General features: G+C 36.0%; 1 protein-coding gene and 1 pseudogene across 5 annotated transcripts in view; one reads left to right on the forward strand and one right to left on the reverse strand.

Annotated features, from left to right (window-relative positions):
• Window positions 1-16888, reverse strand: part of GOSR1 (golgi SNAP receptor complex member 1) — a 50739-nt gene extending 33851 nt beyond the window's left edge. For 3 of the 4 annotated variants that reach the window (XM_079130981.1, XM_079130980.1, XM_079130978.1), the window contains exons 1-6: window positions 16774-16888; window positions 14394-14514; window positions 9857-9944; window positions 9414-9521; window positions 7154-7245; window positions 4902-4976 (exon numbers count right to left, since the gene is read on the reverse strand). In XM_079130981.1, the coding sequence (XP_078987107.1) occupies window positions 4902-4976; window positions 7154-7245; window positions 9414-9521; window positions 9857-9944; window positions 14394-14514; window positions 16774-16804 (515 nt within the window). In that variant the 5' untranslated portion in view covers window positions 16805-16888. The remainder of the gene's footprint in view (window positions 1-4901; window positions 4977-7153; window positions 7246-9413; window positions 9522-9856; window positions 9945-14393; window positions 14515-16773) is intronic. The other variant, XM_079130979.1, reaches the window with a different exon arrangement.
• On the forward strand, window positions 1002-4894 carry LOC306656086 (NADH dehydrogenase [ubiquinone] iron-sulfur protein 3, mitochondrial-like; annotated as a pseudogene). Its single transcript has one exon. The product of its transcript is annotated as an NADH dehydrogenase [ubiquinone] iron-sulfur protein 3, mitochondrial-like (transcript).
• Window positions 16889-22954: the final 6066 nt, after the last annotated feature.

Consider the following 22954-nt stretch of genomic DNA (forward strand, 5'->3'; position numbering starts at 1 on the left):
TCAAAATCAGATTTTGTATATATTCAGCATTTAGATTAATCCTTCTTGTTATAGTATGTACTCAATAAATACTTGGAGAAAAAGTGAATGAATGAAACAGGTTTTCTATAATGGGACATACATATATATCTGTATGTACATAAAACCAAAATTAATACCTTCTGTTTATATCCATTTGTTCATACAACAAATAGATACTAAGTATTTATGATATAATAGGAACTTGAGACCCAACAATGCCAAAAACTAAAGAAGCTTATATTCAAGGAGGGTCAGATACTAAAAAAATAAAAAGAACAAATGATTACAGGTTGTCTTAACACTTTTTGAGGAATACAAAGTGCTTTGTTAAATAATAGCAAGGGAAGGCCTACTTCAAAAAAGAGAACTGTTTGAGGAGATGACAAGTGAGCTTAGACCATAAAGATGTCTATTAATAAGTTATATGCAAAACTACAAGAAGAATATTCTAAGTAGATTAAATAGAAAAGAAAAGAGTCTAAAAAGAAAAAAAGCTTGATGTCTTTGAGAAAAGAACCAAACAGTATGACTGGTACCTAGTAGGCAAAAGGAGAGAGTGGCATGGATGGAGCAATGGAAAGAGGACAATGAGGTTAGAGATTTAGGTAGCAGGATGATATAGGGCCCTATACTGGTGGGGAAATGGAGGGAGGAAAGGAGTATTAAAGTAAAAACTCATTTCAATAAATATATTAAAAAAAGGGATTTTACTTAACCATACTATTTTAAGGTATAAAACTTATAGTACAGAAGAAAGTGCAGTAAATTCAAATTGATGTAACCAATTGGCTAATAACTACCCCAGAGCCCTGAACATGCCACATCATCTTCTGATAATAGATTTTCCAATCCTCTAGCCAGAAGGATGGATTTGTGACTCAGGCTGAGCCAATTACAGTAAGCCACCTACTGGCCCAGAGATAAATCCAAGCAACTCATTCCTATAGCTACCAAAGAAACTAAATATTTAATTTAAAAATCTTGTCACAAAGAAAACTCCAGGATAAATTCACTGAAAATTCTAATACATATTTAAGGAACAAATAATAAGCCTGGACAAACTCAGAAAATAATAAAAGGGACACTTCCCAACTCATTTAATGGGGCCAATATTATTCATATAATACAACCAAAGACATCTTAAGAATAGAAAACTATAGACATTTCTCAAAATAATGCAGAAAAACCAAATAAAATAAATCCAGCAAAATAACAGAAAGGATAGCTTGGCAGACTGGCTTGCATCCAGGAAACATTGAGGCCGTGGCGGTCAGGGCCTCGTGGTGCTGGCTCATGGGAGACTCAGTGGTGGCTAGGGGACTGGACGACCCTCCATGCTATTGTAGTGGGTGAGGAGGCAGAGTGCCATGGCCAACATACTCCCCACCGTCAGACCACAGAATGATGTGGCCCACAAACGGCTCTCAGCTTTTGGAGAGTATGTAGCCGAAATCCTGCCCAAGTATGTCTAACAAGTTCAGGTGATCTTCTTCAATGAGTTAGAGATCTGTATCCATGCTGATGGAGTCATCCCAGTGCTGACTTTCTTCAGGGATCACACCAACACACAGTTCAAATCCTTGGCTGACTTGACAGCAAGGGAGGTACCAACTCGGCAAAATCGTTTTGAGATTGTCTACAACCTGCTGTCTCTGTGCTTCAACTCACTGATCCGTGTGAAGACCTATACAGATGAGCAGACACCCATTTGAGTCCACAGTCTCTGTGTACACGGCAGGCAAATGGTATGAGAGGGAGATGTTTGGAGTCTTCTTTGCTAACCACCCTGACCTAAGAAGGATCCTGAAGATAGCTTTGACGGCCATTCTTTCTGGAAAGACCTCTCCCTATCTGGCTATGTTGAGTTATGCTATGATGATGAGGTGATGCGGGTGGTGGCTGAGCCTGTGGAGCTGGCCCAAGAGTTCCTCAAGTCTGACCTGAACAGCCCCTAGGAGGCTTTCCCTGCCTATTGTCAGCCCCCTAAGAGTCTCAAGCTTGAAGCTCGAGACAAGAAGACTGAAGATAGCTCCAGGGAAGGCTTATGAATTCTAGAGAGCATCTTATCTATGACTGAATGTTCATATAAATAAATTCCTAGACTAAAAATAAAATAAAATAAATAATAGGATAATAAATACATCATAATCAAGTGGGGGTTGTTTTAGGAATTCAAGATTGGTTTACTACTTGAAAATAACATAATTCACCATATTATAGCAATAAAGGAGAAAAACAATCTCTTCAATAGATGCAAAAAGAAAGACATATAAAGAAAGAATTAATTCAATCCCATTCATGATAAAAATTTTTAACACAAAGAACATGGAAGTACTGTCCTCAAAAGCAATAACACCTAGCACACAAATCTTAGTTTCCGAATACCACTCTTCAGTGATAGGAACCAAATCTGCTTAGAGATGCCAAGCTGGGCACAGTGGCACATTCTGTAATCCCAGCAACTCGGGAGGCAAGAGGATTTCAAGTTCAAGGCCAACCTCCACAATACAGTAAGGCCCTATTTCAAAATAAAAAGAACTGGGGATATAGCCCAGTGATAAAGTGCCCCTGGGATCAATCCCCAATTCCAAAAAAAGAAGTGGTTGATTTCAGAGTTGAGGTAGGGAAAATTTAAGATAAGTCATGAATATTTCATGTTGCCAGAAAGTAAAAGAAGTACTCAAAGAAATGAGAAATATCAAATGATAGAAACTAACCTGAAGGAGCTCCCAATGGCAAATATAGAACAATTCAAATAACAAAGTAATTCTAGTGCTGGATTAAAACCCACAGCAATATGTGAATCTAACCTGATGTAGATAATTAAATGAATAAAATAAATGCTAGAGAAAAGACAGCTCTTTCTTACAGAATTATAATTAATAAATGTAAAAAGGACCCACGGAAATAGAAAATCACCAATAAGTAAATACTACAGTAGTAAATGGAGATGTAAGATTCACGAATGAATGTTAAAATCAGCGGGAAATGTTTGAGAAGAAAGATCATTTACATAGTCTCCAAATTTTGTCTGTTTCTGTCTACTCACCTATCTAGATAAGATCTTATGCTGACCAGGCTGGCCACAAACTCACTATCCTCTGACCCCACAACTTCCTGAATAGCTGGGATTACATGTATGTACCACCATGTCTAGATTCAAATCATCCTTTTAAAAGTAAACTACGGCATTTTTAACTGTTTAATTTCTTTTTTTTGAAAATTTTTTTTAGTTGTAGATGGACATAATTACCTTTATTTATTCATTTTTATGTGGTGCTGAGACTCGAACACAGTGCCTCACACATGCTATGCAAGTGCTCTACCACTGAGCCACATCCCCAGCCCCTGTTTAATTTCTTTTTGAAGCAATAAATATAGAAATACTAATGCAATCTAACCATTATTTTGTACTGCTTAAATATGCTATCCCTTAAATTACTCTGTACCACAAGAAGATATTAATATAGTTTTTGGTACAATGCAAAATTCTTTTTATAGTGGTCTTTATCAAATGTTTATGACAAAGCTATGACAATAAAATAAACATACTCTAGGAGACAGTGCCCCCTTGTGCCAATCAATAATATTCAACAAATTAAGGAAGAACAACCAATTATTAGTTCCAACACTATACTTATATACTTATACTTATATAAAGTTCCTAAAAAAAGCCTTGATCAGTTGGGAGTGCAGTCATTGGTAGAGTACTTGCCTGTGCACAATAAATAGAGAGATATATAAAAATAAAAAGACCCTGATCTTTCTGTGTGTACTTTTGGTTTGTTTTGTTCTGAGACAGGGTCTTGCTGTTGGACCAGTCTGGTTTCAAACTTGGAGGCTGAAGTGATCCTCCTGCTTTAAGTCAACTTAAAATAGCTAGGGCTATTGGTGTGCACCACCATGCCTGGCTCTTTCTGTGTTTTGATTTTAACAGCTTATATTTAAAGTGGCCATCTTTAAAGATAAATGAATTGGACAATACCTAAATCACATATGACACGACTAATGTGACATTCAGTAGCGGATAACTTCAAAACTTTTAACACTATTATGGATACAAGCTACTCAAGTGCTTTTGGGCTGAGTTCAGAGATAACTATTTTTTCTAATCCTTAAGTTCCATAACAAAATACAAACAGCAAAACAAAAAAATCAAAAAACCTAGTATACTTCAGAGAAAAATAGATGACAAAGAAAATGACTATGGTGACTTGCTTTAAAATAAGCATATATTTCATCCAAGTTTTTAGGTATTTTCTTTTGACATCTTGGACAACAGAACTTTTTTTTTTAATTTGATATATGGCCTAATTATCCTTTATAAAGCTTCTTCAATATGTGATAACAGACCATTAAAACATATAATCATTATTACTATAAGTATATACAGTACGTGCATAGATAAGACATATAGACAGTTACTGTGCCTATGTGTGTACATTCATGTGCACGTGTGTGCACACACAGTTACTGAAATGCTTTATTACAGACAAAAGTATTAAAGCACTAGACTTGCTAAAGAGAATACATTAAGACAATAAAAAACATAACAAGTAACAAGTGATGTAAAACACTGAAAAGCACTGTTTCTTCCTAATGGTTGGAACAACCACAATTCTTTTTTTTTTTCCCCTTTCTTTTTTTTTTTTCATGGTACTAGGAATTGAACTCAGGGTCTTGTGCATACTAGGCAAACATTCTGTCACTGAGTTACAGCCCCAGCCCACAGTTCCATTTCTATTGAGCATAGTCATTAGGAAAATCAAGTGAATTACCATTGATGAAGCACTTTCTATGATAACGTCATAAAATGTTTGTTGCATAAGTGAATTAATAAACATAAGAAACTCACAGAAGTTATATTCAATAATACCTACTTTCTGAGGTGGTCATGTTCTTTCAAAAATAGTTCAGTTCTTCTGTTGTTTACTCCAGATCCACTTTTATATGACCTAGAACACATAAAGAAAATTTAAGAACATTTTTGGAAGACAGTGTAAAATCAGATTAAGTGATTGACCCTACTGATAACAAAAGTGAACAAAGTGTGCCTCTTTCATTGTTTTGAATAATTAAAATATTTTAATTTCCTTTAAAAATGCTATTATAAATAAATATAAATGCTTCTCTAATTAAGACCTAAGAGTTCACTATAGTTTTCACCAAAATAACCCCACATTCTTAATCAACAACAAACAAATCTTACTTTTCCTTTCTTTGTCTATTATCGTCTATATCTTCTTTACTTCAAGTGGAAGTAAAACAATGGACTGATTAGAACATGGAGGGGAAAATCTATTGAAACAAAATGTTTTTCTTCAAAACAGTACATGCCATCCATCAACTAAAGTCTAAGGACCAATGTAATGAAGTGTTCAGTGAAGTGCCAATTTTGGCATACTTAAAGGTTTCTATCTTAGTTAAAATTTACAGAAAAATGTCTTATCACTACTGCTAACACTTTCATTTTTTCTGTTTTCCACTAAAAATAAAGTATAAAGATTGAATTTTTAAAAATTCAAGTAACTGCACAAATGCTGCTCTAAAAAAAGGAGAGTCATGTTGCTAAAACTGAGATACTGGCTGAGAGGCAGCACTACTATACAAAGCACAACAGAAAAATACCAGGAAAAGGACAATGATACAACTAACAACATATTGGACTTGGAAGATTGATGACTTGTATTTAATAGTCAATTAACCTAGACAAGTCTCTTAATAGCTAGTTTTGTAAAATAAGACTAATAATTTCTATCTTTATCAAAAGATTATTATGAAAGCAAAAAAGATAATATATGATAAAGTACTATGTAACTGCAAAAAACTACAAAACTCTCAGGTATTGTTTTTATGCCTCATCTCACTAATTATATTCTGCCTTGTGCTATACTATTTTGAATAATGTACCTTATTCCCCTGCAGCACCTAGATTATAAACTCCTACAGGCCAAGTTGGTCTTTTCATTTCTGTTTTCTATTGTGGTTGACATGTCTTACTCACAGTTGGCACTCAGGAAACAGTGTAATGAATGGTTGCACATATTTTTATCATCATTTTTCAAAACTAAGTTATTATAGAGGGTTGCATTCTAGTCACTCCTACGAAGTGTAAAAGTGCTGTTTATACATTAAAGACCACTCTCTACTACGGTTCTTACTGTACTCCTCAAAATGCATATGTAAGTCAACCGTACAGAAACTAAAGACTTATATAAACCCAAAAAGCAAAAATAATATTAATGATTGTCACAGTAGTACAACAAAATAAGGGAGCGTCAGGAAAGTGTTTCTCAGAGTACACACAATACATATCAGTTTATGATAAGTGTATATCATTATTTATGAAACCTAAGTAGCATAAATTTATCACAATGAGACAATGATAGGTATCATCAGATGGCCCCAAATAGGAAAGTTTCAGCTTCAATCAGATGGCCACAGGACTAGACTTGATGTCAGTCAAGTTTATTTGTGAAAAAAATTTCGAGAATATGTATGAAAAGGCTGAAGATGTGGCTCAGCAGTAGAGAGCTTGTAGTACCACCAAAAAAGAGTATGAAATGCTAGAATATATCATCAAGAGTGGGGTGAAGGAATGGAAGAAAAGAATAAATCTTTAAACTTATGGACTGAGATAAGCATAAAAATGTTGAAAGTCCTTAAATAATTTGAGGTAAAATGATGAGTCTGCATTAAATCTGGAAAAAACACGTATTTCAGAATTTCAGGGAAATAAAGGCTAACTAATAGCTACTGAATATAAAATTGTTAGGATAAGGGAGAACAGTAGGAGATAGATGTTAATCAAGGGAAACATGGAGAACTTCAGTTATTGGTGATGTTGTAATTCTTAGGGTTAGTAATAAGAGACCAGAAAAGAACTCATGAAGATATGATCTAAGCTGGACTTTGAATAAAGACAGGAAGGTGAAGGTTGGTGGGAGACAATGATAAAACTAGGGAACCAAGAGATAAGACTGACAAAGTTATCAGGACCGGACTGTAGCAGCAATGTTCAAAAAACATTGAAATGATAATTAGAAACCCTGAAATCTACATTCTGACTGCAATTAACTACAGTTATATTCTAAATCTTAATAAGCACTCTACAAAATAAAAGGTAACTTACTCAATGTCTTTTCGTACTGATCCCATGAGATTCTCCCTTTCCCGTATTGCCATAAAGTTTGCTTTGGTTTTATGAAATTCATGTGTATAATCCTGCAATAAATCAACATCTAGTCTCAACATAAGTCATGTCATCACACTGTAAATTTCTAAACACTATCTTTCCTTTCTATCTTCTAGTACCTTGTCTTATGAGGTAGAAATATAAAGAAAAAAAAAAAATCCTAACATAAAATGATTTCAAGTAGTCCAGGATAAAATTTTGGAAGTTTTGTTTATTTAAACTCAATGGACCTACTTAATAGGTTTATTTCTAAATTTCCTCTTTTTCTTCTTGCAGTGCTGGAGATCACACCCAGGATCTTGAGCATGCCCGCTTTACCACTGAGCTACACACCCCTCAGCCCAAATTCCCTCCTTTTGGTGACCCATTGGTAATATATTTTGGTAATTCCAAAAATGAACAAATGAAGAAGAACAAAATCAAAAGAATCACAAGGAACAAAATAATCTTTAAAACATTTTCCTTTATTTTTATACTACTGTATTTTTAAAAGACATTAAAGAATATTTATTACTTTTTTTAATTCAAAAAAGTACATAAACAGGATGAATCATCTTCCAGAAAGCGTCTATTAATTAATCATTTAAAATCAAATAAAACACACGAACATGGGGAGAAAAGAAAAAGAGAACCCAAAGGTATAAGGGTTAAAAGAAAAACAAGAAATCTTGCTCCACCACTCATAACTATTATCATCCCTTTCTTGTATTTTCATTCAAGAAACGTGTTTCTACATATTCAATCTTGTCCGTTATTTCTTTCATTTTTTCCCCCCTAGCATATAGGACTGAACCTGAGGGCACTCATTGCTGAGCTACATAGCCAGCCCTTTTTAAACTTTTAAAAATTTGAAGCATGGTGGCACTTGCCTGTAATCCCAGTGGCTCGAGAGGCTGAGGCAAGAGGATTTCAAGTTCAAAGCCAGCCTCAGCAGAGAGGCCCTAAGCAAATCAGCGAGATCTTATCTCTAAAAAGATATTTTAAAAAGGGGCTGGGGATGTGGCTTGGTAGTTAAGTGCCTGTGGGTTCCATCCCTGGTACCAAAATAAATAAATAAATAAATAAACAAGATTAAATTAATTGAAAAACAGTCTTGCTAAATTGCTGAGACTAGCCCTGAACTAGAATTCCTCTTGCCTTCGTCTCCCAACTTGCTGGGATTACAGGTGTACACCATTGTGCCTGGCCTGCTTTCACTTTTTGCTAAAGAAATCCCAATATACATTCTGATACACACTCTTTTTTATAGATCATAAAATATCAAGCAATCTTTCCATATAAGCAAATAGAAATCTACAACACTTTTTTCATTTTTACTTTTGGTTCTGGTGGTGTAGGGGACTGAACTCAGGGTCTCCTGCATGATAAGCAGATGTTCTACCACTGAACTATAACCCAAACCCCTACATCACTCTTTGTAATAGCTGTATAAAATATTATGACTATCATAATTTAATAAATTCACTACTGATAAACATTCTAGTTGTTTTCATTTATTTGCTATTAAAAATGCTGCCTTTAACTAATCCTAGCAATTTGGGAAACTGAGTCAGAAGGACATCAAGTTCAAGGCCAGCCTCAGAAACTTAGCAAGACCTTATCTCAAAATAAAAAAAAAAACAAACTAAAAAAGGTCTAGGGATGCAGCTAAATAGTAGAATGTCCCTGGGGTCAATCCCCAATACTGGAAAATAAGAGGCAAGGGGAGGCTTCTAACTGAACTACTACGTTTTTAATACCACCATATAAATATTTGTATTTATTTGGTTTAGTTTTTTTTATATACTTTTAACATTTTCCCAACCAATACACTATTTATAGTAAATTACTCCCCCTTGCATATTATCTTGAAAGTCTGATAAAACTGTAATCTAAATCACCATATTATTGTTGATGCATGAATATTGGCTATTTTCTGTTACAGCTAGCTGACAGGTCTTCTAGAAGTATATGGACCAAGTGGTAAGTATTCAATTTCATAAGGAAAAAGCAAGAGTTATTAAATATTTTCAGAATTTTACACTACTGACCAAAAAAGGGAAAAAAAAAATATATTTCTATAGCATGTAATTTATCTTCTCAGAAAATTTTTCTCTTTATTCTTTTAAATACATATGTACCTATCCTATTCAGGGATTAAAAAACAAATGAAACAAAATTCTTGTGATAATGTAAAAAGTTTCAAGCTTTATATTACCTGTAATATGTCTCTATGTCGCTGTAATGTATGCATCAGTGCTGCATTCAAGGAGGGGACACCTGCGCTATTGGTATATTCTGCCATTTTATCATTTACCCCTGTAAGCTAAGGAGAAAAAATAAATTAAAAAAAAAATTTAGAAAGCACCATAAGCAGCTAAAAGCAAATTATTTTTTTACATACATATGCCCTTTTGACTGACAACAGAACAAAACCCAAGATAGCAGGCAAGGATTCAGCATTTTCCCCCAAATAATTCATGAAGGCTAAAATAATACCCATATAACTTGGGATGGCTGTAATTAAATTCAAGTGGCATGGGAAGGAACACATCTTAAATGAATGGATGATTTCAGTAAATATGTCTGCATCAATTTAACACAGTACCATACATAACAAGTACACAGTTAATAGCAAAACAGTCAACAGAAAGCACTTACCCTTGCCAAAAGTTGTTCAATCTCAATTGCCATTGTCTCAAACATTCTGTCTTGGCTTGATCCATTTAAAAGGGGTGTCGTGTCAGAACTAAGGAAAAGTTCAATTAAAAGAATTCATTACTCGATTCTAGTCCTTTAAAACAAACCTAATAAGGTAATTATTCTTTTTTATAGATGATTTTTTAAGCTGTATTTATTTTTATGTGGTGCTGAGAATTGAACCCAGTGCCTTACATGTACAAGGCAAGCTTTCTACCACTTAGCTACAACCCCAGCCCAAGGTAATTATTCTTAAAGAGGTCAAGCACACTCCTGAAATAGTCCCTTTATTTATTTAGAAGTTATGATATTTACAGTTTTCCTATAAAGATCACATGTCCTACAATATTAAATTTAGTATAAAATATAATGAAATGTAAGATTTTCCCAAGCTTTAATACATCTACTCTTAATAATGGAAAGAAATTCCAAATGCTTGTTTACAGTTCCCCAAGTGGTAGAAAGTAAGCTATGGCAGCATCCAATTAAATTTTTAATTTGATTATGTGAAAGAAAACTGTAGAACTTTTGAATGAAGTCACTGAAATGGATTATAGCTTATGTTATGGGGTCTGAGAAATAATCTCTTAAATTTTTACCCTCCAAAATTACAGTTCCTTAAGTCTTAAGTTCTCTCTTTTTTTCTCTTTTTCTTATGCACCAGGGATTGAACCCTGGGGGGCATTTAACCACTGCGTCACATTCCTAGCCCTATTTATTTTTTATTTTGAGACAGGGTCTTGATAAGTTGCTTAGGGCCTCCCAAAATCACTAAGGCTGGCCTAGAACTTGCCTCCTGCCTCAGCTTCCCAAACTGCTGGGATTACAAGCATGTGCCCTGTGCCCAGAGGTCTCTTTTCTTGACTCTTACCAAGAAGAAATAAAATTGAGATTTAAATGATCCAGAATGGATAACTAGCTGTTGAATAATCAGGAACTAGCTTTCAGTCTGTAGATGCCATGTCTGGCATATTTATATACTAACCCTCTACATCTCCACTTGTAACATGCAATCATCTCATTTTATTTTGCAAAAATGTATTCAACTATCTTTTTATATCTGAATATTCAGTCAAAATTCTAACTCTAATTTTAAAGTGAAATATATGTTTGAAAGGCTCAAATTCTAATATTGCATGTCCTGAAAGTTTCTTTTGCCTCTTTTTGAAAAACCACTATCCTTCCTTAGGTCCCCAATATTACCATATGGACAGATGAATACAAATTGGAATTACTCTGGACACAGAAAAATGCCTTCTTCACCATCCTAGGAATCAGTTAAATTTAATTCCTTTTACTGTGCTCTCTAATCTTTCTGAAGACTTTGTCCTACCTAACAGTGGTAGGGTGTGGCAAATGAAACAGATTAAATCATTAGTTCAATATCAAAAAGTCCTTTAGCTACCACTATTTCCCCCTCTATATTTGCTTCAATAGCAGTAACAACAAGCAGTGAAACAACCAGAAAATAGCTAATATGGATTTTAATTTTAAGATATTTAACTAAAGTTTTTATTAGTTCTTGCAACATTCCAATTTATCTGCCCTAAAATATGCTATCAAAATATCTAATTCTTTATTATGTGTGAGAGCCAAGCCAAAGGGTTATCTCCTAGAATGTCCCCAAGCAAAAAATGTTCTGTATACTATTAATACAGATCCTCCCCTATCAGATAAATAAAAAGGAACAATGGGCCAACTGAAAATAAGGTTGAGGGAAGAAACTGCCTGTCTTGTTTGTGTGTGTGTGTGTATACATACATACATATATATACATATGTATATAAATACACACACACACACACACACACATATATTTTCTTTTCCTACCTCCTGGGACATAGTAGATGCTCATTAAATTATTCATTGAATGAATGAAATGAATGAATAACAGCAATCTCTGTTACTGGTTATTTCATATTCACTATTCTCAGGACAGTATTTGAGTTCAGGGAAATGGTCAAAAACTCATTCTTCACCATCCTAGGAATCAGTTAAATTTAATTTCTTTTATAGATGTGTGATGATTTATGACTTTGAAGTTCTCAAAATATATGAAGACAGGAAGGAAAGATTCCTAGAAGAAAAATTCTGCACGGCTGAGTTTATTTATTGTGACATGTTTTCAACCTGGCATCAAAAAAAAAAAAAAAAAGAAGAAGAAGAAGAAAAAAATTCTCTTTGGCATGTACATTGGATTTTGATCCTCACAACTTTAGGATTTTTATTTAAAGGGTCAGTTAGACTGAAGTAATTCTACAAAGTCAGTCCCAATTCGTAGTAGAATTTCTTTAGGAATGATTTGAGGATAGTTTTTCCTTTAAAAGAGTTAACAAGAGTATGATGCTTATAAAGAAGAGAGAACACAGAATAAGCACCATGGAATACTATCTTTGAACAAACATGAGGTTTAAAATTGTATACTTGCTGGAATAACCAAATGGGAGACTTAAATTCCATAAAAACATTTTCAACCATATAATGTTTACTTGTAAAAAAGAACATTCCTCATTCTCTTTACTTGCTAAAAACAATGATGCTGAGCCCAGAGCAATGCACTACAATGAAGTCCATGTGACATGCTACCAACTTATTTTGAGGTCGCAGAGTCAACTGCTATCTTTGCAACCTGTGTGCCCTTCATAATAAGGAACAACACTTTGCCTATAATGTTAACACGAGTCTTTAGTTGAATGTGCATAATACAGTAGATGGGCTATTTAGTGTGTGGTGGGCTCCATATATAGAAAGATGTGGGTTCAATTTCAAGTTAGGTTTTTGTTGTTTGTGGGGATTTTTTTGTTTTTTGTTTTTTTTTTTTTTGGTCCTGGGGATTGAACTCAGGTGCACCCAACCACTGAGCCACATCCTCAATCCTTTTTTGTATTTGATTTAGAGAAAGGGTCTCCCTGAGTTGCTTACCACCTTGTTAAGTTGCTGAGGCTCACTTTGAACTCGAGATCCTCCTGCCTCAGCCTCCAGAGCTGCAGGGATTACAAGTGTGTGCCACCACGCCCGGCCTGTTGTTTATATTTTTTAACTGAAAAATATCCCGCCCACCACTAATTTTTGAAAAAGCATGCAAGTAAGAGCGAATCAACAACTCTACCACCAACGATTTCATTGCAAGGATATATAGAAACATTCTACATAAAAAACGTTCACAGTATTTACATAAAGTTCTTAGAACAGTACCTAAAATATGATGAATACTCTTATCAATTATTAAAATTATTAATTAGCAAAAATTAGAAACAACATTCATCCATTGAAAGGTTAAACCCTGATACACAGAGTACAGTACTACAAACAGCAAATGAAAATACAAGCTGTGGAAATGCTTCCACAGCTGAATCTCAAAGCTAATGTTAAACAAAAAAGCAAGTTGCAAAATAATTATTGTAGACTTTATGAATTGCCTAGGAATATAAACACATGTAGGAAAAGTATATGGTGGGATACACACGCATATGAATCAAAGTAGGATGCCATCAGGGGCTTCAGATGAATCAGTTAGGGTCATTTTTAAAAATGGGAGACAGATCTATATATCGTTATTTACACCTTTCTAAGTGTCTTAGACATTTCCTAGTATTTTTGTGAAACAAGTAAATGACTTTAAGTAAGCATAAGATTCCAAGATATGAATATATTTTCCATAAGTTCAATACAGTAATATGCTAGTTTCTCACAAAAAGTATCAAAAATAAAAATAGTTTTGATGATTAATAGTGAGGATACACATTGTATAAGATTTACCATAAAAGAATAAACACCAAAAGAGCAGTATGTATACTTTGCATTTGGGTATTTTCTCAGACTCATTTAGCAATTAGAAAACAAAAGATACCATGTGGGCAAATCAGCCATGTTTCTGTAAACTGGCTAAGCTAGGAACTCCTCTTTCTCTCTGTTTTTTGGTGGTGCTGGGGATTGAACCCAGGGCCTTGCACATGCTAGGCAAGCTTACATCCCCAGCCCCAGAACTCTTATTTATCATGCTTGTTTTGTTCTTTTGTGGTCCTGGGGACTGAACCCAGGGCCTAATACATGCTGGGTAAGTGCTTTGCCACTGAGCTAAATCTCCAGCTCTGGAACTCTTATTTTTATTTTATTTTGTGTGTGTGTGTGTATGTTGCTGGTGATTGAACCCAGGGCCTTGTGCATGTGAGGCAAGCACTGTACTGTGGGGAGCTGTATCCCCAGCTATGGAACACTTATTTTTGATACAAACTCATTCTTAAACTCTAGTAGTTTCCTCCTGAGATCATCACAAACTTTACCTAAGGATCCCAAATAAATGCTAGTTTTAGGAATTAAGAATAATTTCAATAAGTCACTTAAAAATAAAACAACTGTGACAAAGAAAATAAAACATCAAAAATTTGCCAATAGGCAAATTACAAAGGTTATATATTTTAGTTTAGTTTGTTTATTTGTTTTAAATCTTTAAAAACATTTTATAGTTTAAGGCATAAGAGACAGAATCTGGTAGTACCTATACCTGTCGCGTCTTCCATCTCGGGTGCTGCTGTGACTGTAACTTGTACATAGTTTACTGAAGGAAACTAGTTTCAGGTCAAGTTCATTTTCCAGTTGTCGAGCCTGTTTCCTGAGATCTTTAACAAAATTATAAACGCAAATAATTAGACACGAAGATTCTATCATTAGACATGAAAATCATAAGACTATTCTGAAGAAAGCAAACTATAAAAATGTTCATATATTGACATTTGATTCAGTTCCTCACCCTTAAAGACAACCAAAGACTTAATCAAAAAAGTAAATTAATCACTTATTTAAACTTCCCATGGAGCAGGAAGGGAAGTAGCAGTGGGAGATGCAAACATTCAGCTTTATTCCAAAGACAGATGATGTTCTAATATCCGTGAAATTTCTACAGTGGCAGAGTGCTTGCCTAGCATGCACAAGGCCCTTAATTTAATCCCCAATACAGCAATAAAATAAAATAAAACAGACCACAAATTACAAAGAAAATGAATGTTTTACGATCAGGATCGCATCAATTTACCAGCTAACTTTATGTAAGAAAGAAGCCATAGTAATTTTTGACAGGAATTTTGCTATCTTTTTATGTTCCGAAGCTTTGTCAGGCTTATGAAATTCTTTTCTTAATAGTAAAATATCTAACAATTAACATAAAGAAAAATATAGCAATTAATAAAAATTTTAAATCATCTTTTCGCAAACTTACTGAAAAATTTGGGAGGTGAAACTAACCATCTGCTACTAACAATGTCAAATATGAGTATGACAGAAAAAAAAAGCATACATTTTAAAGGCAGAAGCAAACAAGCAAGCAGAGAATTTGGTATAGTAGCATTTAAGGGGCTGAGCATGAGAAGCTCAGATATATGTGTGAATTTCCGGATGTACTCTTATTCATGATGGTTAAAATAAAAGTATTGAAATATAGGAAGTATGGTATAAGAATGTCTCAGTGATAAAGAATACAAAACATTATTTCAAATACTTTGCAACCAGAAGTAGGAAGCACAGTAAGATAGTGGAGCATATTTTCCCAGAGACAAAATTCCTTGTTTGAATTTCAGCTGTTATTTATTGGCTCTAAGACTTACTTGCAAGCTACTTAATCTATAAATCTTTTTCAAAAAATCTCTTATCTTCAAGATTTTTCTATGCATTAGAAAAAGCAAATGCTTAAAGCACCCAGCCGGGAGCATTTTGGCAATAATGAGCTGCTATTTTATTACTGCATGGTGCTTCAAAAGAGCATAACCTGAAGACTAGTATTAAAGATACCAGTAGGCACTTCTACATAATTTAAAAATATTTTCTAGCTAGTATACACATTTCAAATGGGCAATTCAAACAGTATGCTTCTCTGTAATTTTAGTAACTGTCTTTTCTTACAGAAACATCAAGTAAAAAATCACTTCGAAAATATGTCAGACTAGTATGTACAAACTTAAAATTCAGTTTCTTAGACCAACTTGCTGATGGTGACAATCCCATGGTTTCCAGAGGCTTCAATGGGTAGCAAGAGGACGCAGGTCATAAAGGGTACAGGGATTTGGAAAGTGGTTTCTATGCTGCAGCAAGGAAAGAAGCAGTTGAAAGAAAAAGATGAGACTTCTTCCATCTTTGCTGTTCATCGAGGTCCAGGAATGAAATTTATATGACCTCACTTGATTGGGTCATATTTTCAGGAATTAAATAAATGCATTTGTCAATCACAGGAAGTTTTTTAGTTTTCTTTTTTTGTGGAAGAGGTACAGCGAATTACAACTCAGTTTCTCTCAACTTTCTCTTTTTAACAAAACCGATCCTAGACTCCAGGGTGAAGGAAAAGTTATTTTCTGTCTTCAAACACCCAATCCTCGAAATCTCAGCCTGAAGCTGCCACCAGGATCCAGTAGGAGACATTCCGCTCATAAGTCCCCGGATGGACGAGACTAAGTTCCCTTCTCTTTTCCCACTCAGTTTTCCAACAGTGACATAAACTCCAAGGCGCTCACTACTCCAGTCTCCCGGGCTCTGGATTTTCTAGCTGAACACTACTCAGTTTGTACCCAAAGCCCCGTTGTCCGAGCTTCACTATCTCTCGACCATTTTTACTTTGGTGACTCCGGCCCCTCTTTCTCTCCAACCCGGTTCTGTCCACTCTGCTCAACCCCTATTCCTGGTCTCGTTCACACCGTCGGGTCAGGCCAGCCCTCTCCCTCAGACCATTCGGTTTCCTCGGTCCCCAGGCCCCAGGGATTCCACTAGGCAATTCCTCCTCTAAGCTCGGCTGCTCAGGAAGCCTGACTCTTTCCACTGCTGCTTCTCCCAAGATCTATCCATACTCAGCCCCGCTACCCATTGCGGGACCCATCCGGAGGCCTCGCCCTCACCTTCCCAGTAATTGCTGGTTCCTGCCGCCATCTTTGTTGTCCAACGTCAGTCGGGATAGGAGAGTAGAGGCGATGCGGGCCAGAGAGTCACCTCTGCCCCTTCTTCCGCCCTGAGCGCCAGGGCCGATGGGATACTCGAACATCCGCAAACACCGCCATCTGGTGGGTCAATTTGTTATCTTACAGCTTTGGAGTAGCAAGATGAAAACTTGAGCTTTAAGCTCCTGAAGCTCCAGTTATGCAGGTCGGCTGGTGTTCGGACCTGTTTGGCGCACCAAATCTTCATCATCTCCTTCATCTTGATTTATCCCTTCGCTCAACAGGTGCCTACACGACTGAGAGTAGAGTCATCCTCAGACAGAATTCCCTCAATTTCCCCCACCTTCCCAGCCAACCTCTTAGGAAGCCAGAGGTTCTTCCTCATCCTGTCTCCGTCGTCCATCGTCAATCTAACATCTGTCATCGTGCTCTATCGTCCAGTCTCTGTAGCATCTGTGCCGTTCTCCACTGGCCACTTTCCCCTGTGTCTACCGTAGTTAGAGTTCCATTCCCTTTCCAACCAGCAAATCTAGAAAGTGTATGTTGATTCCATATGCTCTCCTTCTGACCCCTCAAACCATTAAAATCGATGATCGAACCCACCCTGTACAGATATATAAATTATTAGAGTCTATTGGAGTTGACATTTTACCAGTTCTGGTGAAATTATAGTCATTTTACCTCGTGACATCCTTTTCCCCACTCTCATTTGTAATTTTCTTTAATATTTCCTTTACCCGGGCATTGAGAATCATGTCAGACAGTAATTTTTGCTTCAACTGTCAAACTTACAGAATCCAAGAGAAAACCCTACTCTGTTTACCCACATTTTAGTCATTTCATTTTCTTTCCTTCTTGTTGTTCTAAGATTCCTTCTCTTATCATTTCCTTTCTGTTTTAGGAAATTCCTTCAGTCACTTTTTCTTAAAGAGGTCAGTAAATGACAAATTCTATTTTTTTTTTTTTTCATGAGAATGTCAATTTCTCTTTCATATAAAGTCTGGGTTCTTTCTTTCTTTCTTTCTTTCTTTCTTTCTTTTTTTTTCCTGCAGCACTTGAAAAAAAAAAAAAAATGCCAATTCTTTCTGGCCCCTACAGTTTCTGATGAGAAATTGGCTATTGTTTGAATTGTTTTGCCATTTTTTTCTCTCTCAGTTCTTTCAATAATTGTTCTTTTTCTTTAGTTTTAAAAGTTGATTATGTGTCTCAGGGTAGATTTCCTGGAGTTTTTCTGTTTGGGATTGTTCAATTTCTTGAATCTTTTGCCCAATTTGGGAAATTTTCAGACATTTCTTCAAAATTTTTTCTGCCCCTTTTTTATCTTTTTTCTGGGATTCTGATGACACGGCTGCTAGATATTTTGATAAAGTCCCCAAAATCCCTGAGATTCTGCTAATTATTAAAATATATTTTTCCATTGTTTAGATGGAGTGTTATCTACTATTCTGTCTTCAGGTTCACTGACAAATTGGGTCTTTCCTTTGCCCCTTCTATTCTACTTTTGAGTCCATTTGCTTAGTTTATTTCAATTATTGTACTTTTCAGATCTAAATTTCCAGTCAGTTCCTTATTTTATGTTCTATTTCTTTGCCAAGACTGTTTCCTTGATGAAAGTATGTGTGTCTGTGTGTGTGTGTGTGTGTGTGTGTGCGCGTGCGCGCGTTTATTTTGCTAGGAATGGAAACCAGGGCCTGATGTATGCTAGTGTTCTATCACTGAACTACATCCCGAACCCTTTAAATTTTTTTTTTTTTAAATTTTGAGACAGGGTCTCCCTAAGTTGCCCAGACTGGTCATCCTGCTCCAGGCTCCTAAATAACAGAGATTATATATAGGAATGTGCCAACCACACCTGTCAATGACACTTTAAAAACAATTTTTTTGTTCTAAGTTTTTTTTATAATTGTTCCCTAAAATAATAATGATTCTCCCCTTCCCCCTCCCCCTCCTCTTTTGTCATACTGTAGAATGAACCCAGGCCAGGGTATGCTGGGAAACTTCTCTCTGCTACTGAGCCACACCCCCACACACTTTTAAGACGTGGTCTAAGTTGCTGAGTCTGGTCTCCAACTTGCAATACTCCTGCCTCAGTCTCCTGAGTAAAGTAGCTGGGTTGCCTGGCTAGTGCCTCAAAATACTTTTACTATATCTATTTTAAAATCCATGTCAGATAACCCCAACATCTCTATCATCTTGATGTCCAGGTCTGTTGATTATGTTTTTTCACTCAATTGAAATTTTCTGGATTCTTGGCATGAGTTTTTTTTTTTTTTTTTTTGTATATTATATGTATATATATATCCTCTCCTATATTTTAGGTATATGCCTAATATACACTATATTGTGGGAATTATGAGACTGAATTTTGTTTAAATCCTCCATTTAAGCAGATTTCCTCCTACACTGTGCTAGAGGGGGAAGATGGAAATTGCCTTGGTTCTTCCAGGTGGGGCTGGAAGTGCAGGTTCTCCCTTGGCCTTCATGGATATCCAGGTGTGGGGAGAGCCTTAGTACTGCTCCCCATGTGGCCCCCACTGAGACCACAACAGAGATCCTCATTATTACTGTGCAGCGGTGAAAGTCCTGATCCCCTATTTTGCCTTCCTTGACACCACTAGATGTGTGTGTGTGGGGGGGGGGGGGGGGGGTGGTACTTCATTACAGCTGGGTGAGGGTCCACATCTAGCCCCTCCCCTCAGCCTTTGCTAGTCAGGGGTGAGAATGGGACTTGATTTGTTCTATAGCATTTGTTCGGAGTAGCACAATTATTGTCCAACAATATTCTGTCTTGCTAGACTACTCATTTCTTGGTATTTTGTCTAGAGAGAAAAGGCTTTCCTTTGGATTTTTGTTGTCTGCACCTTTTAGACTTTTGGATTTCCAGATTCTCTAGCACACATCATAGGATAAATGAAGCAAAGAGAAAAGCCAGGAACCCAGGGCCTTGTGCTTGCAAGGCAAGCACTCTACCAACTGAGCTAACTCCCCAGCCCCCCTCACTTCTTCATTGTTCTTTAGATTCTGAGGTTCCTAGCTGGCCTGGTCTGCCTTCTTTTCACATTTTTGAATATATGTAATGTATAAATGTTTTGCTGTATTTAGTGGGAGGAATGAGGGAAATACATCTATCCCATCTTGTCTAGAACTGAAATTCTCCATTTAAATTTTTAATAAATTTTAATTCTCTGCTCACATTCTTCATTTTCTATTTCCATTATTAAAATATGATTGATAACTGAAAAATCTGTACCTCCCATGGAACTATTTCTTATTTTTCCCCTTTGATCTTTCATTTGATCTTATTTTTGGTAAGAGTAACTTTTGATTGGATACTATATATTATAGATAACATTTGAGGATCTGGATAGCTTCCTCCAGACTGTTTCCTGCTGCTTCTTGCAAGGCAGTTCAAGGAGCTTAACCCAGCATGAGGTAGAACTAATGCCAGGTGGGATTCTATGCTTGTTAAAGTTGATCTATTTTTGGTTAGCTCTTTGAGTGGGTTTGTTTCCTCAGGGAAAGCCTCCTAACCAGTACCCCTTGCATTTGATAGGTGGGCTGAGCTATTCTTTTCCTTCAGCCAGTGATACTGCCTGAAACTGCTTGGGTTCTGTGCTTCTTGCCCGACCTCTCGATCAGCACTTACAAATCAACAGATGACTCAAGATAAACATTTTATTATCACTGCTCACCTCCCTTTGCTCTAGGCTCTTGATTTCATTAAGTTCTTCTTACCTTAGTGGTTCTGTAATTCCTCAGGGTTTTTTTTTTTTTTTTTTTTTTTTCATCTGACTTTTCTAATTGTTCTTGATGAGGATGTCTGTTTCAAGCCAGTCTCCCTAGAGCTGAAAGTAAAACTAAATTATCATGTCTAGTTTATTTGTAGATTGTGTAGATGTAGATTTCCACATAATCATATCTGCATATAATAAAATTGTTTATCATATCTGTTATTTTCATGACAGATCTGTCAGTAGAGCAAAATTCAGGTACTTCAGTGGGTTTTTTTGTTGGTTTGTTTTGGTGATGGGGAGAGGGTGAATGGGCTCCAGTTCTGTAGTTCTCATTTCACAAGCAGGATTCTGAATTGTCCTCTTTTGCTTCTCTCTTTCATCCCTAAGGGTGTTTTTCTTTGTTCATTTATTACCTTCACTGGAAGCTGTATTCTAAAGACTGCCCCTTTAAATCACACCCACACTCTTTAAATTGTGCTCACTTTGAAGTACCTTGCCTCCTTTGTGCTCTGACCTGCTTGGACACATGTTTTAGACCATTAAGACTGATGAGGCTTGGTAGTGCATGGGGGCTGTGGCAGGAAGATAGCAAGTTCAAAGCCAGCCTCAGCAAAAGTGAGGCGCTAAGCAACTCAGTGAGACCCTAAGTTCAGTCCCCAGTACCAAAAAAAAAGAAAAGAACGAAAGAAAAAGACTTTGGTGGACTTAGTCTGGCTGGCAGCAGTTTTAGGCGTATGTTGGAACATTCTGCTCTTTGGCATTCATCTCGTCTTCCCTGCAGGCTGTTTCTGTGAGGCCTGCGGTGTGGTGGGGTTGCAGGGTGGCACGTGTAAGTATATGCTAATATTTGGTGATTTTTCTCATTTTATTCAATTTGAAGTTTAAAAATTCTCGCTTCAGATTACACCTAGGGTGTGATTTCTATGATTTTTTTTGTCTCGTTTTGCATTATTTTGTAATGAAATATTGTACTTTGTGATTTCCAGAAGTTCTGCTATCTTACTGTTCTGTGATATTCATAGGTTTATCATAATATTTTTTGAAAATAATAATTTTTTTTTTGTAGCATTCAATAATGTCAACATCTGAAACCTGGATAGAAATTTTCTGCTCAGTTTTACTGATGGTGAAAAATTCCGAGGTCTCCTTCAACTCTAGAATAGAGATACTTCCACTGGAGATCTGAGTTTAACTCAGTCACCTAGAAATAGTGCCACAGGGCTTCACCCCTGGGTCAACCAAGCTATGCCCAGCTGACCGGCTCTAGACATCCCATTTCCTATGCCCAGTCCCTTTTGAAATGTTCTGTTCAAGTTCTGCTAAATAGAAAGTGCATATAATCCTTCCTCTTTGCTCTCCCAGCACCTACACCCTCCACATAAAAACACAGCAGCCAGCTCAGTTATTCTCTTAAACTTTGTAAATTTAAAATTATTAAAATTTAAAAATTTTTAAAATTTTATTCTAAAATTATTTTTTAAAAATTCAGTTCTCCAGTCCAGTAATTGCAACAATCTGCCCACTCCCCATCTATTCTATAATCTGTCTTCAGGATCAATTCTTAAGGATCTTAATGTATTTTCAGACTCAAAAGCCTGTCTGGTCTTGCAAAACTCTTCTATATAGTACATAAGTAACAATAATTATAAATATTGGCATCACTTCAAATATTTGAAATTAGTAGTGATTCATATCTCTCAATCTAAACCTTCCCCATAACCCCCTTCACTTTGATGAAACCTCAGTAAAAATCACAGAATATAATCTGTTTTATCCTAACAATTTCTATTTAATCTGCATTCTATTTCTACATGTTCCATCTTCAATTTCTCCACCTATTTTTATTTTCCATCCACAGCTTTGCCTTTATTGTTGCCTTTTCATATTGCTTCCATTTGAATAAATGCATTTGCTCCCTTCTCAATATATTCCCACTTTCCATTGCCATACCTTCAGACCTCGGTAGCTTTCACCCTTTTGTCTTTTGTCTTCCAGGTTGGCCTCTGAATTTGAACATCTTTTTACAGGCTGACCTATCTCATTCTTGTTCACCTTGTCTCCATTTGTTTACACAAAAATAGGAAACAAGGAACAGGATCCCATGTGACCTCAACCGGAAGTGCCAAAGAAATAGCATGTTTGCTTTCAACATACTACCAGTTAACATAGGGAGAAACTGCAATGTGAAAGTAAAAACTGGGCTGTCTGATTTCACTGTTTCCTAAATTGTGGGTAGTAACTAATGGCCTATTTACTTGAAGTTTGGAATAAATAGTGTAGAATCGGATGGCATTCCAATGCAAGTGAGAATGAGAGATGGCAGCCTATACAATGACACTTATTCATAATTGAGTACTGTGTTAACTTATCTCATTTAATCCCCACTATAATCCTATCAAGGATTATTC

Source organism: Sciurus vulgaris, assembly GCF_902686455.1.
Source record: "Sciurus vulgaris genome assembly, chromosome: 3".
Lineage (NCBI taxonomy): Eukaryota > Metazoa > Chordata > Mammalia > Rodentia > Sciuridae > Sciurus > Sciurus vulgaris.